Here is a 17,826-nt window from a genome sequence, read left to right as displayed (position 1 = left end):
AAGACACATCTCTTCAAACCATTTTACAAAGACACGAAGGGCCTATATATATGTGTGCGTCTGACTTCAAAAAGAAAAGAGAGATATTCCAAGAAAACTTCATTACCAAATGTTCTCTCAACAACTCTTGGGCAAACACTTGCAAATCCATTAAGAGTTCATCCATGGACTTCAATTGTAATATCCTTCTCTTAAAAAGAGAATTCTTCTTATTCTTCTTCTTCTTAATCAAAGAGATTGATTAAGGGATTGATGGTCTCTTAAGTTGTAAGGATTCCTGAACACAAGGGACGAGTTGTCCCTGTGTAGTTCAGACTTTGTAAAAGGATTTTACAAAGAGAATGAAAAATCTCAAGTGGGTTGCTTGAGGACTAGAAGTAGGCACGGAAAGTGGTCGAACCAGTATAAATCGAGTTTGCATTTCTCTATTCCCTTATCTCATTTATTATTGCAATCAATTTTGTCTTGCATGCTTAAAGAACATTATTAAATTGATTATTGTTTCTTTTTCCGCATTTCGAGCCTATCATTTAGAAGGGGGTTAAAAGTTTGTTAGTGGGAAATTAATTCACCCTCTCTTAAGATAATTGAGGCCGCTTGTCCAACAAGTGGTATCAGAGCAGGATTTTTGTCTAAAGTTTAAAAACTTCAAGAATAGATATGACTTCATCTAACTTTTCATTTCCTGAGGGAAATTTTATTAATAGGTCTCATCTAACTCATGTTCAATGGCAAGGGTTATCACTATTGGAAAACCCGAATGCACATCTTTATTGAAGCCATAGATTTAAAGATATGGGAAGTCATTGAATTTGATCCCTTTATTCTTACAATGGTAGAGAGAAAAATAACTATAAAAAAAATCCTAGAGAAGAAGAAGATGATGATTTCAAATTTTGTGAAAAGATTCAATGAGTTTATGAGAAACAAAAGATCAAAGGAAATCAAATATCAATCCAGAGAAGAAAGAAAAAGATTCCTCCTTAGCCCCAAAATGCTATGAATGTGATCTACCTGGGCACATGAGATTCAATTGTTCTGTCTTTAAAAGAAGAATGAAAAAATCCGACAAAAGGAATTTCAAAGAAAAGAAAGACTATGAAAGTGGAGAAGAGGAGATGCATCAAAGTTTATTCATATTTCTCCAAGATAGTGAATATGTGATTTATGGAGACAACAAACAAAGGTCACTTGATCAACAAGCCCAACAAATGATATCAAATGATACCAACAGGTCACCTGTCTTTGATTGTTTTTTATGATTGTTCTTTATTGAGTTTTGATTGTCTTTGATTATTGTTTTTAATGATTGTTCTTGATTGAACTTTGATTGTCTTTGATGATTATTTTTTATTGTCTATGATGATTGTGTTTAGGAGTTATTATGATCATTTTTTATGATTGATTTTGATGATTGTGTTTGAAGGTTATGTTTATTATTGATTACTTTTGATTGTTTTATAGTTGATATGTATTTTTGTGGGTGCAAAATAGTTTGTTTTAATGCCTTTTGGTATCGCTTGACTCTTATACATTGCAACAAGTGATTTTCTCCTTCCTGCTTATGATTTGTTTTTTATGTTGACAAAAGGGGAGAGATAGATAAAAAAGATAAGAGAGTAAGGGAAATTATTTATTCTTTATGAGACAACTTTTTATATATGAAATCTATGACATCTTCAATTGTCTCATATAAGCAAACATTGCAAAACCAAGGGGGAGTAAAACTATATACAAATAGATATTTTTTGTTGTTGTTGCTCTTAACCTACAGTGGTCGTCATCATCAACAAGGGGGAGAATGTGAATCATGCAAGTTTTGATGATGTAAAAAAGAATTAGCTTAATAATGAGTGTCATCATCAAAAAGGGAGAGAATGTGAATCATGTATCTTTTGATGATGTCGAAAAGAAATCACTTGATTGTCATCATCAAAAAGGGGAAGAATGTGAATGTATGCATACATGATTTTGATGATGTCAAAGAAGAATCAAACAAGGCTGCTTCAAAAGGATAAGTACTGCTTCAAGATTAATACAAGATTGTTTCAACAAAACAAAGCCTTGCTTCAAGATCAAACCTTGCCTCAAAACAAAAGGTTTCAAAGTCATCCAAGGCTTTGGTAATCGATTACGAGGCAGTGTAATCGATTACCATAAGGGAAGTTTGAGAAATAACTGTTGAAAAGGATTTTGAATTTGAATTTTGAACATGTAATCGATTACCATGCGTCTATAATCGATTACCAACAACGAAACTCCTGAAATTCAAATTCAAAAGTCATGACCCTTCAAAATATAACTGTGTAATTGATTACCAGAAACCTATAATCTATTACCAATGAAGAATTTTAGAAAAAACTTTTTGAAAAACACATCTCTTCAAGCCATTTTGAAAAGGCACGAAGGGCCTATATATATGTGTGTGTCTGACTTCAAAAAGCAAAGAGAGATATTCTAAGAGAACTTCATTGTCAAATGCTCTCTCAACAACTCTTGAGCAAACACTTGCAAATCCATTAAGAGTTCATCCATGGACTTCAATTGTAATATCTTCTCTTAAAGAGAGAATTCTTCTTCTTCTTCTTAATCAAAGAGATTGATTAAGAGACTGAGGATCTCTTAAGTTGTAAGGATTCCTGAACACAAGGGACGGGTTGTCCCTGTGTAGTTCAGACTTTGTAAAAGGATTTTACAAAGAGAATGGAAAATCTCAAGTGGATTGCTTGAGGACTAGAAGTAGGCACGGGAAGTGGCCAAACCAGTATAAATTGAGTTTACATTTCTCTCTTCCCTTATCTCATTTATTATTGCAATTAATTTTGTCTTGCATGCTTAAAGAACATTATTAAATTGATTGTTGTTTCTTCTTCCGCATTCCGAGCCTATCATTTAGAAGGGGTTAAAAGTTTGTTAATGGAAAATTAATTCATCCCCTTAAGATAATTGACGCCGCTTGTCCAACATACTTTATACCTATAACTTATTAGTTGAAATAAAAAAATAATTTTTAATAGAGATTAATTATCAATAAAATTAATAAATACTTTCAACCTATAACATGTCAACTAAAAGAAAAGAATATGAAAAAGTAATAAAGAACATACTTCTATTATTTTATTTTTATCTATCAAGAATTTTTTTATTTGTTTTAAAATTTATAAATAATAGTGTATTACTTGTAATCTTTATAATTATGTTTTTTCTTTTATAAATTTTAATCAATTTACTCAATGTTATAAATTTTAAATGATAAAGTATTCTAACTCGATCGAATAATATGTGAGTTCTAGTATATTTTAAGTATTTGAGTTCAATTCTTATAAATAAAAGAAAATGTTAATGAAAGGGCATGTTAGAAAACTGAAAATCACTTTAAAATAAATAAATATATTGATTGTACTTTTTTAATGTATTTAATAATTTTTGAAGTATAAAAAATTAAAGGAAACGAAAAGAATGTATTTCTTAATTCATATATTATTTTTAAAATAGACTAAAAGTATAAAAAAAAAAATTTGGTTATTTTCACAAGTGAAATAAAAAAATAAAAGAGAGAAAATAATGGAAAGCGTTGTCAATGCGACAGTCGACAGTACTTGGTTATAAATTAGAAAAGAAGGGCATGGTTTTCTGAAGCCCATGGTTTCAGTGACATTATTTTATAACTTAGCAGAAATTGTTTAATGTTGTGTGTTTGTCTATGATGCCTCGTACAGAAATTGAAATTGACGAGAATGTGTAATGTGTCTTCTGCTTTGCTATGCTGGAGCTTTTTGGAGACTACACATGTAACAAATTGAGTAATGAGTACGAAAGGGATTGGTGCTTGGTGGTGTAGTTTCGATATTGTTAAAGGTTGAATTGAATTGAATGAATATTATTCACTTCAGAATATGAAACGTCGAGACATTAGCAACGTCATGAGTTTTGAATTAGCAAAAAAAATACAAAGCGTAAGATGACGTGCCTTTCACTGTCTTGTGCAGTCATAGTGAGAGTAACCTCAGCAGCACAACTCACAACTACCAGCCAAACCTAAGATGTTTGTTGTTTGATTGTTCTCTATTATTGAATTTTGGGGACCCATATAATCAATTTATCATCCTAAATTATTCTAGACAAACTGTTCCATTGCTCTTAATAATAATCCTATCCACTTTGGTTGGACTCAAATATCACATTACTAGCAATGAGAGTAATGTGTCACATGGGTAGGACCATGTTTGGTGGTTCGGACATGTGGTGGGTTGGGTTTAGCATTTGGTACTTTGGTGCAATTATTGCTGTCAAAACTAACAATTTTTTAATGGTAGAAATAACTGGAAGTTGAATCTTTCTCCGCAACCCAAAGAAAGAGTTAAAAAAATTGGGGGAATCACTTTGAGGCACCCGATGTGGGCACACTTGTTCTGGTTTCCGAGATTCTCATGTAGATTATTAGTATTGTTTCGGTATAACTACTTTTTATTCTAATAATATTTCTATTTATTTACTATTGTTTTTTTCTAAAACACATGCATTTTTTATTATATTTATTAGAGATACTTTTATTTGAGTCAGATATAATTAAAATAGGCGATAATTAAATGAAGCCGAAGTACAAATTAAAGCTATTTGCAAGTCGCAAGGATGCCACCACCGCCTCTTTTTTTTTTTTTTTGTGTGTGTGTGTGTTAGTAAACGAAAAAAACTATTATGCATCTCTAAATGTTACTGCTATTTGAGAGTCGCCGTCTGTCACAAATTGAAGAAAATTATGTATATATATGATTTATAGTTTGCCACCACCACTGCCTAGTTTTCTTTCGTATTTTTTCTTTTAAAGACTACAAGTATCTTTAGTTTTAAGGGAAATAATTATACTTAAGTGGTAATAGAGAACTATTGAACAGTAGATTTTTCTTCAAATTAATATTTAGCACAAATACGTATTCTTTCATAGTTATTAAGTTTAGGTATTTAGCATTATTTAATATATGAAATTCGTAAAGCCACGCATGACATATGAAGGTTCTGTAATGTGCGTCAAATTGAAGTTGAAATAATAGAAATATATTTTGAGATATCTTCCCCCGCTGCGTGAGTGTAAGGTGTGCGTGTATTTAATTTTTATATTGTTACAGTGAGATAATTTTTTTTTGAAAATCATTATTGTGATATAAAATTATTCACTCCTAGATTTAAATTCCAAAACTAGGTTTCGTAAGCATACTCAACCTCTAATCAAATGCCTAGTAATTGAATCAACGAACATATCTTTTTTTTATCAATGATAATTGAGTTATCTAGTTATATGGAATTGTGAGTTGGGCATATAAATCATTCATGTGAATGGATGAAGACACACGGCAAGCTTGGAAATTTTAAACGAAAAGAAAAGAAAAATAAAATATAGTTAAAACAACTTAATTGAGATTCGATCCATAGTAGAATCTCTTCCTACAAAATTTAGTACCACATTTATTGTTATATTGCAGCGATGATATTACTGCAGAAATGGTGATATGCAAGCGCACACAGCAAGAATACTAAGAATAGAGGTGGTAAAGAAAGAGCAAAACAACAAGAATATTATCGTGGTTCAGGGCAATTTGAGACCCCTACATCCACACTATAGCCGATTCTTTCTTCATTACTTGATCACAATTGTAGAGCATACAACAGCAAGACTTCTAGGGAAGTTTACAATAGCCTCTCTTCACTTGCACTCAGAGTTTTGTATTTGATCATAATGAATCTAAAGAATATGTCCTACAAGAATTACATTAGCTGAAACTTATATACACCAATTCTAGTTACAAAAAAGAGTATCACACAGCTAATAGGTTTACAACAGATTTCTGTTACAAGGCTAGAGCTTAGCTAACTAACTATTGTTGATCCATCTTCATAACAATCTCCACCTTGGATCTTCAATATTAGGACCAGCAAGCTCTCCTCCCTTCAGTCTCTTACAAAGACTTCAAGTGTCACAAGTTCCAATGTTCATTAAGTTTAAACAATGAGTAAACTTTGAACATGGAACTACTTTTGTCAACATGTCTGCAGGATTGTTTGCTCCAGCCACTTTCCTCACTTCAACTTCACCTTGTGCTATGATGTCTCGGATGCAATGCATCCTAATGTCAATATGCTTTGTCCTCTCATGAAAAACTTGGTTTTTAGAGAGATCAATTGCGCTTTGACTATCACACCATACTTCAATAGGACCAGTCTTTCCTTCGAGCTCATGAACAAGACCTTTAAGCCATATGGCTTCCTTTATAGCTTCAGTGAGAGTTATATACTCTGCCTCAGTGGTAGATAGAGCCATAACTGATTGCAAATTAGCCTTCCAACTTATGACACTTCCATACAAAGTGAATAAGTATCCTGTTAAGGACCTTCTTTTGTCAATGTCACCTGAATAATCAGCATCAACATAGCCTGACAGACCATTGATTCTTTCTGAATTTCTTCCATAGACCAGAACAACAGACTTTGAACCCTTTAGATATCTTAAGATCCACTTTACGACACTCCAGTGTTGTTTTCCAGGATTTGCCATGAATCTACTTACAATGCTAGCGGAGTATGCTAAATCTGGTCTTGTACAAACCATAGCGTACATAAGTGAACCTGTAGCATTCGAGTAGGGGATTCTACTCATATCTTTGATTTCATCTTCGGTTTGTGGAGAATGAGTGATTGACAATTTAAAATGTCCAGCAATAGGTGTTGATACAGGTTTTGAATCAAGCATATTGAACCTTCTCAGTAGTTTCTGCACATAGCTTAACTGAGATAGATATAACAGACCTTCATTTCTTTTCCTGATAATATCCATTCCCAGTATTCTCCTTGCAGCCCCTAAATCCTTTATTTCAAACTTGGATTGCAACAGATTCTTCAATTCTTTGATGGCTTCCATATCTGCACTTGCAATCAACATGTCATCTACATAGAGCAATAAGTAGATAAAACAATCAGGCTTCAACCTTCTGAAGTAGACACAACTGTCATAGGAACTTCTGTTAAAACCATTTGACACTACAAAAGAGTCAAATCTTTTGTACCACTGCCTTGGGGATTGTTTCAGTCCATACAGAGATTTCTTCAGCAAACATACCATCTCCTCTTTCCTTTTTACCTCATATCCTTCAGGTTGACTCATATAGATTGTTTCTTCTAGATTCCCATGTAAAAAAGTTGTTTTTACATCCATTTGGTCCAATTCAAGGTTGTGAACTGCAACTAGTGCCAAGATGATTTTGATGCTTGTATGCTTCACAACTGGAGAAAAAAAATCTCATTATAGTCAATTCCTTCTCTTTGTGTGAAACCCCTAGCCACAAGCCTTGCTTTGTATCTGTAGCTATCCATTCCTGTTTCTTCTGGTTTCCTTTTGAAATTCCATTTACACCCTACAACTGTTTGCTTTGCTGGCTTTTCAACAAGTTTCCAAGTATCATTCTTCATTAAAGAGTCAAACTCATCTTGCATTGTTGATCTCCACTGATCACTGTCGGTTCTGGAAATTGCATCTTTGTAAGAAATTGGTTCTGAGCCTTGATTATCAATTTCTATACTCAAAGCATAAGCAATGAGATCGGCATAACCCAATCTTACAGGAGCTTTAATCTGCCTTCTTTGTCTGTCTCTGACCAGGTTATATGAAGTATCAACAGGTTCAGGAATTGATGAAATCATAGGTTCATCATGAGATGCTTCATTTCTGTCCTCTACTGGACTTGATGTTTGTGCTAGCTTCTCCACCTCCAACCTAATTCCTTGATCAGAGTGTCTGTTTTGCTCAGCTTGAACACCCTTTCGAATTGAATCAGACTTCTGTTGATAATCTGTTATCATGTCTTCTTCTCTAAACAAGACATCCCTGCTCATAATAGATTTGGGACCTTCAGGATCCAATAACCACACTTTATATCCCTTCACTCCTTCTGGATAACCTAAGAAGATTCCCTTCTTAGCTCTAGGTTCAAGTTTGCCTTCATTAGAATGAACATATACAGTGCATCCAAAAATTCTTAAGTTTTCATAGCTTGGAGCTTTTCCTGTCCATCTTTCCTCTGGTGTTTTGAATTCAATTGCACTTGAAGGACATCTGTTTATTAGATAACATGTTGTATTCACAGCCTCTCCCCAAAAACTCTTTGCCAATTTTGCATTGGACAACATACATCTCACCCTCTCCAAAATGGTCTTGTTCATCCTTTCAGCAAGGCCATTTTGCTAAGGGGTCAATCTAACAGTTTTGTGCCTTCTTATTCCATTGTCTTTGCAAAATTCATTGAATTCCTCACTTAAGTATTCAAGGCCATTATCAGTTCTGAGCAGTTTCACATGCCTACCAGTTTGATTCTCAACAAGCAATTTCCATTGTTTGAAACACTTAAAAGCCTGATTTTTATGTTTCAACAGATAAGTCCAGACTTTCCTAGACCAATCATCAATGAAAGTTATGAAATATTTTGCTCCTCCTAATGAAAGTACCTTGGCTGGCCCCCAAACATCAGAGTGTACATAATCTAGGATACCCTGAGTTGTGTGAGTTGCATTATGGAAACTAACTCTCTTTTGGTTTCCATATACACAATGTTCACAAAAACTTAGCTTTTGATAATTCCCATTATCGATCAATCCTTGTTTATGTAGTTCTTCTAGCCCTTTCTCACTCACATGACCTAATCTATAATGCCAAAGCTTGGAAGCATTTGGTTCAGAGATAGAAACTAGGCAAGCTGAGTTCAAGATAATGTTACCTTGCAGTTTGTAAAGGTCATTCTGCCTTGTACCCTTCATTATTTGTAATGAACCTTTGAATACCTTTAAAGTTCCACCTTCTCCTTTGAATGAACATCCAGATTGATCTAGTATTCCCAAAGAGAGCAGGTTCCTTTTAAGCTCAGGAACATGCCTTACATCAAGGAGCAACTTTACAGATCCATCTTGCATCTTCAATTTAACAGTTCCAATGCCAATGACATTACATGCCATATTGTTTCCCACGAGAACCTTCCCTCCATCTATCTCCTTATAGGAGCTGAACCATTCCAGATTGGGTGTCATATGGAATGAGCAACCCGATTCTAGAATCCATTCCTCACTGTGTTTTTCAGTTGAGATGGAGAGCACTTCTGCACTTTCATATCCATCAGCCACCACTGCTATATCAGATTCATCATTGTATTTACCATTGTTCTTCTTCTTCCTTTCAGGGCATTCTTTTATGAAATGACCCTCTTTCTTGCAGTAGTAGCAGGCCTTCTTGTTCCTGGATTTGGACCTCTTCTTGTTCTTGCTCTTTGAATCCCTCTTTTCTAATCTTCCTCTAGCCATCAATGCCTCGGGATCTCCACCTTCACCTTTATTTTCAGTTATCTTTTTCTTTAATTCTCAAGAATTCAGGGTAGCTTTAACCTCCTCCAAGGTGAGTGTATCTCTCCCAAAAAGCATAGTGTCCACCAAATTTTCAAAGGATGATGGAAGAGAACATAATAGCATTACTGCTTGATCTTCCTCATCTATCCTCACATCTACACTTTTCAAATCAAGAACTGCCTTTGTGAACAAAGAAACATGTTCTTTGATAGAAGAACCTTCTTCCATCTTCAGCTGATGTAGTCTTTTCTTCAGCTACAACTTGTTAGTTAGGGATTTGGTCATATATAGGCTCTCAAGTTTCAGCCAAATCCCTGCTGCAGATTTCTCCTCAGCTACCTCTCGAAGAACCTCATCACCAAGAGAAAGAATGATTGTGATGTGAGCTTTACTGAGCAAATCTTTCTTCTCTTTGTCTGACAGTGTAGATGGAAGCTTAGAGGCTCCTTGTAGTGCATCATCAAGCCCTTGATGAACAAGAAGAGCTTGCATCTTGATCCTCCTTAGGCTGAAATCATTTTCCCCTGTGAACTTCTCCACATCAAACCTTGTCCCCATCGCAAGATCCCTCTAAGAACCTGGCTCTTGATACCAATTGTTATATTGTTGCGATGATATTACTGCAGAAATGGTGATATGCAAGCGCACACAGCAAGAATGCTAAGAACAGAGGTGGTAAAGAAAGAGCAAAACAACAAGAATATTATCGTGGTTCAGGGCAATTTGAGACCCCTACATCCACACTGTAGCCGATTCTTTCTTCATTACTTGATCACAACTGCGCAACATACATCAGCAAGACTTCTAGGGAAGTTTACAATAGCCTCTCCTCACTTGCACTTAGAGTTTTGTATTTGATCACAATGAATCTAAAGAATATGTCATACAAGAATTACATCAGTTGAGACTTATATACACCAATTCTAGTTACAAAAAAGGATATCACACAGCTAATAGATTTACAATAGATTTCTGTTACAAGGTTACAACTTAACTAACTAATTATTGTTGATCCATCTTCATAACATTTATAAACTATTAGAAACTCTTAAATAGTTAAAGTAGTAGGCTGTGGGAAAACAGTGCCATCTTCCCAGTGTTTGGGTGGGTGTAAAATAGATAATTCATAGTAATTGTGGTTGTGGGGTAATATATATATATATAATGAGTATGTATTTTTGCTTGGAACGAGGAATCACATAAAGTAAAGGCAAAGCAAAGACTCTGGTGGGCTCCATTATTATATTCCGTAACAGAATAGCTAGCAACTGCCAAACGTGGGTTGCTACGACTGTTTGGGTCCCGTTCCAAAATAAGTGCTCTCACTCATCATTCATCATTCATCATTCATCATTCATCATTCATCAACACTTTGAATCCTCCTTCCCCAACCTAAAAAGTCAATGCCTCCATCGGATGATTTCTTAAGCTTAAAGGGATTATTAAAAGAAACTGTCTTTTATGATAAAAATCATTTTTGTATTTATAGTTAAAATTAAACTTTTGTTAGTATTTTAAGAAATATAATTATATTATTAACTGTGCCAACAATTAGTTAATAAAAAATTTATGTAAATGTAGCTTTTCGTTAACCAATTTAGCTGAATGGTACTATAAAGTATACATATTCCATGTGAGATTCCTCACCAAAGAAATCAAGAGATGTTTGGAGTAATAAATGTTTACTTTATATAATTAAAATATAAAATACATAAAATTTTTTAACATATAAATTATATTAAAATTAAAGTTTAAAATGACTAAATTTATATTGTGATGTTATTTTTTAAATTATTTATAATTTTTTAAAAAAATGCAATTTAAAAAAAACATGAAAGACCAGATTGAAAGAGATAAGAAATTTCTAAAAATGTTCTTTAATTCAGAAAAAAAAATCATAAAAACACTTTCAGTCAAAAAATAATTCCTAAAAATCTCCACATTCACGATAATTATTCTAATTTATATAAGTTCTTATAAACATACATTTTACTCGCAATTCATTTTCATCCTTATTTTCCAATCCCTCTCCATGTTTTCTATCACATCTATTACTTTCTTTCTTTACTTTTTATTACTTGTTTTTATCCCTTTCCTCTCTTTGTCTCAATTCACCCAAAATGAGGTAAACGTTTATAACCTTTCGGTTTGCAGAGGGTTTTATAAAAAAAAAACATTTTTGAAACACTATTTAAATTTGATAATATAAATTAAATTAAAAGTAATTTATATATACTGTCCATATAATTTTTTTACATCTTTCAAATTAGTTATTATAAAAAGACTTATTGTATATATGATAAGTTATAGTTGCATGATAATGTAACAAATATTTATAATGTTAATATATTTTAATTATATTCTTAAATAAATTTATATTTAATTATTATTTTTACTATAAAAAATTATAATGTTTTTATAATTTATTTTTATTTCTTTATTATATTAATTCTTGTTCATTTTTCTCTTTAAAAAATAATAATAATAGCTGGCAACCACAAATCCAACGAAGGTAAATAAAAAAACAAAAGAAGCCCATCCAAGGCATTGTTGGGCCGAAACACGATCACGTGCTGTGGGGATAGCAGCCCCGACCGTACAGTTAGTTACTTTAAATTAAATTTGAAAAGGAAATAAGTATACACGTGTCACGGATTCCAATACGAAGGTGTACGATTTGATAAGCATTCAACACCATTGAAAGCTTATCACATTAATCTCCCCCACCTACCTATTTGCTTCACTCAAGACACCTAATTTTAGGAGGATTTATTTTTTAAAAGTCATGGGAAAAGTATAATTATAAACATTAATTCAAAATTTAGTAGTTAAAATTATAATAAAATATAATTATATATAATAAATATTTTTATTTTTAAATAAATGCATAATTATATCTAAAGTGTACTTTTTTTCAAGAATAACTGAATAAGTGGGATTTATATCAAGCTTTAAATATCATAAACTTAATGAATCACGAAATATAATACAAAAAAAAACTAAGAATTTTTTAAGACGTCTTTTTAAGGTATGGTTATACCATTTTATGTAAGCGTATATACATGTATGTAGAGAGTATTACTACTGTAAAACTATTTTAAAAAACAGTTTTTAAAAAAAAACAATTTTTTTAAACAAACATTTTAAAAAGGTTAAATTATTTATTTGATATTTATAATTTCACGATTCTTATCTTTTTAATTGAAAATGAATTTTTTAGTCTATATGATTTACATGTTAATTCTCTTTTAGTCCATATAATTTGAAAGTGTTTTTTTTAGTCCTTATATTTTGCATTTTAATTTTCTTTTAATTCCTATAATTTGAAAATAATATTTTTAGTCCTTACATTTTATATTTTAATTCTTTTTTAGTCTTTACCATATGAGTAATATTATCAATTACAATTAACTAAAAAAATATTAACAAGTAATTTTTAACTAATTTATCGCAAGATAATTTGTAATAAAAAATAGTTGATAATTTATAACTAATTTATAACTAATTATTTTTATATATTTTTAGTAAGGACTAAAAGGTAATTAAAATAAAAATTATAGAAATTGAAAAAATCACTAGGAAAGAATTAAAATATAAATTATAAGAACTAAAAAAATGTTTTTAAATCATAGAAACTAAAAGAGAATTAAAATGTAAATTATATGGACTAAAAAAATCACTTTCATTCTATAAGGACTAAAAAGATAAAGATTGTAAAATTACATGAAGTAATTTAATTTTTTAAAAAACTGTTTATAATAATAATAAAAAGTGAAAAAGGAATAAAGCAAGCCTTTAGTCTTTGCGTTTTTTCTAAAATAAAGTTCAAAGGTTCGGTTTTGAAGGAAAAGAGAAGAAGGAAATAGCATGATATAGAAGTACCAATTTTCTTTCATTCTTTGTTTCTAAATTTCAGCATTAAATATATTCGCATGTCACTCTCTATGCAGATTATCCTAATAATATGCTGTTGCTGCATAGCTGGCGTGAATTTTCCGGAGTCTGGTGCATTAATTCTATGGAGCAAGTTTAGTATTGCAACCATGTGAATGATGTGATTAGGCATGGGAAGAAGAGGAGGGTGATACTGTACGGAGAGAATCTAGGGTATAGAAGAACCTCGTGCTTGGAGCCACTGGATTAGTGGATGTGGTCTTTAACATTAGATTCCAAGTTAGGGGAAGTGAAAAGTAGGATTCGACTCATCAAATGAAACTAAAAATGGGTTAGTCAATGTTCATTTACTTTATTAAAAATATAGACTTGGTTTGGTGTCTGAATGTGTTTTGACATACCCTTACCCCCTTATCATGCATTTTGTAATAGGCAAGAGCATATGCCATGATCGATTCTAGAAGCTCCGGGACCAGATACGTTCTTCAACTTTGAATACAACCTTTGGCCGTTGCATCTTATTTTCTTCCTTTTGACATTTCACATCCAATTTGGCCCCACGCTCATCTAAAGACTAGACTATGGACACCTAACGTTTTTTCAAAAATAAAATAAACTTGGGAGTTTATTAAAATAATGCACTGACGGAGTCTTTGTTTCAAATTGGGTTTCTATATCTCTTTTTTTAAAACTACTGATATTTTTTCAAAATTAAAGGTTAGTTTTTGTTTTATATTTTAACTATAAAATATATGAAGTTTATACTTAAAACTCAATTAATCATCTTCTACTAATTCGATTCATTTTGAGATAATTAATTATTTTCATTATCATTACTTTGAATATATTATACGTGTACAGTGTTCACATAGTCATTTTAATTTTCAATTTTTTTTACGAAGTATGCTTTATCTAATAATAATACTAAATCTATATATAGATTTATTAAATTTTTAATATACACAAACCAAAGTATACCTTTTTACATAATTTTCTACAAATAAAAGAGTGACGACTCACATTCACATATGTCAACAAGATTATTTGATTTATTTTAACTTATGTGAATTATATAATTTATCTTTTAATTTTAGTTTTGAGTTTACTATTGAATATTGAAAAATAATTTATAAACTAGTACTAAAATAGCAGCAGTAAAATTAGTAATTTACTCGACATGAAGGTGGTAAAACGTCTTTTGAGGCTAAATTTAAAAGGGAACAAATGAGGGGGTCACATGTGAACGCTGGTCCCAAAGACAATGGGCCACAATGAATTGATATTTGATAAGGGTATCAATATAGATACCATGGCTTATCTTAAACTCACCATTTCCTACTTATATATACTTAATATGACATCACTGCATACATACGCCTTTCGATTGTGAAGCAGATTTTTAGTTTCATTCCCTTCACATTTGCGTACTCCGTAAGTCATAAGCAACACTATATATATCACTTTTTTCTTCATTATTAATTAAAATTTATTTAAATTATTCTTTCAAAAAATATATTTAAATTATAAAATGTAAACATAATTCATTAAACTTATAAATTTTATCATTTAAAATGCATTATTCTTTTAATAACAAAAAAAAATATGTTTGGTAATATGTTATTAATATTTCTTATCATTATGATTATATGTTCTTATTAGTTAGTAATTTAAAGATCTTAATTAAAAATAAAAATTAATGCTAAAAATGCATTTAAAACTATGATAAATGTGTATTAATATTATTTTTAGTAAAATATGTTTATTTTATTAATACATCTAAGATACTGGTCAACAACGTATTTAAGTTATTAAGTTAACGTATTTTCAAAGTAAACTTCGTAGTCATTATTTTCTCCCAATTCAAATGAATCACTGTATAGTATTATGGAATATATGAAGTTTGATCGGAAGTGCATGACCCATCACTGTATCACGTTGCTTGTATAAAGTAGTAGTATAAACCTAAAACTCATAAGCAAGACTACTTTTCTATCAACTTATACTCCCTTATTTTAATGAATGGCACAATAATTGAGGAGGAATATGATCTTTTAAGTCTTTAACAGTTAAAAAAATAGGATAATATTATTTTTACTTAACAATTTTATAATATAATGACTTATAGTATCAGTTATAATATATTTTTATTATTTTTCCATCTTATTTTTAGTAGAAAAACACCGTGGAAAAGTGTTACTGAAATAATAGTACTCACCCAAAATTATTTCAAAATATTTTTACACATATTTTATTAAGTTAGAAATCAAATTTAACAGTTGAGGTCCCTGCAGTTTGTGTTATCTGTTCCTTTTTTCACTCTATTTGTTTCTTCAAGTCAGTAAGAAGATTTACAAAAGTTCCAGTAGTCTTCCAGAGACACCACTAGCCCACTGCTTTAGAAAAAGAAACATAATAACATCCTACTTTATAGTCAGACCTAATAGTTGATTTAATAAATACTAGAGTTTATTATTGACTGCAATTTTCCCATTTGATAGTTCTTTCGTCGTGCTAAACACTCAGTCAAGTTGATTGGTGCAATTGTCAAGTAGAAATTTCAAGTGTGACAAACCCCTTCACAATGAAAGGATATGACACAATTTTACCTTCTCTTGTTTATGTCCACACACATTTCAATAACTATTCGGTATCTTAAGAGTTTTCTTATTTTTCTCTATTTAAAAGGACCCTTTCGATATACTTTATATCAATCAGTATCCTAAATTTAAATAATAAAATAATATCTTCATCTAAAGAACATTTTAAAGATTGAAAATTTAAATTATTCTTACAACACAAAACTTCAAACAAAATGAACCTATATTCTTTACTTGTAATTTATTTTCAATAACAGTTCTTCCCGTGAATTAAATAAAATTTAAAATATGCACTTAAATGTTCATTAAAAATTCATCTAATTTCACCTACTAATAAGAATCACCCTTATTAAATACCTTAAAAAAACAGAAATCAAAACCACAAAATCAGAAAGATTAAATTAAACACCATTCAAAATTATTGTTTATTTATGATTTACAGATACAAAAAACCAGAAGGATATCAGCAAACAAACTCCTTTCTACTAGGGGGGAGAGAGTCTGGGAGATCACCCACTTTCTCACTTTCTACTACACAGAGAGAAAATCACCGAGAGTGGAAAAACAAGATTCTCTCGACTCATACAGAGTCTCAGATATAAGATTCCTAAAACAAAACAAAAATCTACAGAAGCGTGCTCTGTTCCGTTCCTTCCTCTGCCACCACGAGTAGACCACCTTATTGAGACAGTAGAGAGAAAAGACAAAAGGAGCAAAATTAGCTACACTGCACCATGTAACTTAGGTCATGTCTCTCTCTAGCTACATTCTCAAGTGAGTTCAGCCGTGTCACCCGCACTCAAGATCCAAGGATGTCCTACAAAAACAAAACATCCAAAAATTCCATCAACACAAAACCCCCCAAAAATTATATCAAACAAGAAAACAGAAGCAAGTAGTAACTTACTCAAGGCTTGTTCTGCGGAGAACCTTCTAGAAGAATCCCTACAGATCATTTTTCGCAAGAGATCCTTGGCGGCGGGGGACACAGTCCGGAAGATTCTAGAAGGGAACCTAAGATTAGCCCTAACCACAGCCTCAAAGATCTCCGCCGCAGAATCTCCGTAAAAAGGGGGAATCCCCGCCAACATTATATACAAAATCACCCCACAGCTCCACACATCAACCTTCTCATCGTACTCCCTCCCCAACAGAACCTCCGGCGCCACGTAATACGGCGTCCCCACCACGCCGCTCATGCTCCTCCCATCCCCAAACCACTCCGCGGAACCGAAGTCCGCCAGTTTAAGATTGTCCGCCGAATCGAACAGAATATTGTCGGGTTTAATGTCGCGGTGGGCCACGCCGAGGCGGTGGCAGTGCGCGACAGCTTCCAGAAGGTTCTTCATGAGGGCGGCGGCTTGGGACTCCTGGATGGGACCATCGACCATGCGGTCGAAAAGCGTGTGGGGTTGGCAGAGATCCATTACTATGGAGAGATATTGGTCGTCCTCGAAAACATGGAAGATTTGAAGGATGTTTGGGTGAGGTGAAAGGAGGGTCATGAATTTGGGTTCGTTCTGGAGGCAGTCGCGGTCGGTGGAGTCATGGAGGAGGGATTTGTCGATGAGTTTGCAGGCGTAGGGTTCGTTGGAGAGTGGGTGGAAGCAGCGGAAGATGGTGCCGAAACGACCGCGACCGATCTCCTCGCTAAGCTGGTAATTCGTCTTTAGGGCTGTGCACATTCTATCTTCGTTTCTTCTCTTTTCTTTCTTAGCTTTTGGGATTTGGGGTTACTCTGTTTTTTATAGAGAGAAAAGTCACCCAATCAATGCATATTGGAACCGAATATTCCTTCGGTGGATACCCTTCACTCTTACACCACGTTTCACGCTTTGCGCACCGCGATACACGCCTTCACTTATACTCCTACTTCAAATTTTTTATTATAGTCCATTAATTAATTTATAATTAAAACTTCAAAGTTTTCTTACCTAGTTTATTAAATCAAAAA

At 32.4% G+C, this 17,826-nt stretch overlaps 1 protein-coding gene and 1 long non-coding RNA gene across 2 annotated transcripts; one reads left to right on the top strand and one right to left on the bottom strand.

The window, feature by feature from the left end:
* The first annotated feature begins 13,181 nt into the window (after window positions 1–13,181).
* LOC114370343 lies at window positions 13,182–13,859 on the top strand. Its single transcript, XR_003657820.1, has 3 exons — window positions 13,182–13,259; window positions 13,363–13,606; window positions 13,708–13,859. It is a non-coding gene; the product is annotated as an uncharacterized LOC114370343 (long non-coding RNA).
* Window positions 13,860–16,262: 2,403 nt separating this feature from the next.
* Window positions 16,263–17,610, bottom strand: LOC114369354 (phosphoenolpyruvate carboxylase kinase 1-like). Its single transcript, XM_028326574.1, has 2 exons — window positions 16,780–17,610; window positions 16,263–16,689 (listed from the first exon to the last, which is right to left on the bottom strand). The coding sequence occupies exons 1-2, from the start codon at window positions 17,555–17,557 to the stop codon at window positions 16,643–16,645; spliced, it is 825 nt and encodes a 274-aa protein (XP_028182375.1). The 5' UTR covers window positions 17,558–17,610; the 3' UTR covers window positions 16,263–16,642.
* Between the last annotated feature and the right edge of the window lie 216 nt (window positions 17,611–17,826).

Source organism: Glycine soja, chromosome 10, assembly GCF_004193775.1.
Source record: "Glycine soja cultivar W05 chromosome 10, ASM419377v2, whole genome shotgun sequence".
NCBI lineage: Eukaryota > Viridiplantae > Streptophyta > Magnoliopsida > Fabales > Fabaceae > Glycine > Glycine soja.
This window is presented reverse-complemented; position numbering and strand designations above follow the sequence as displayed.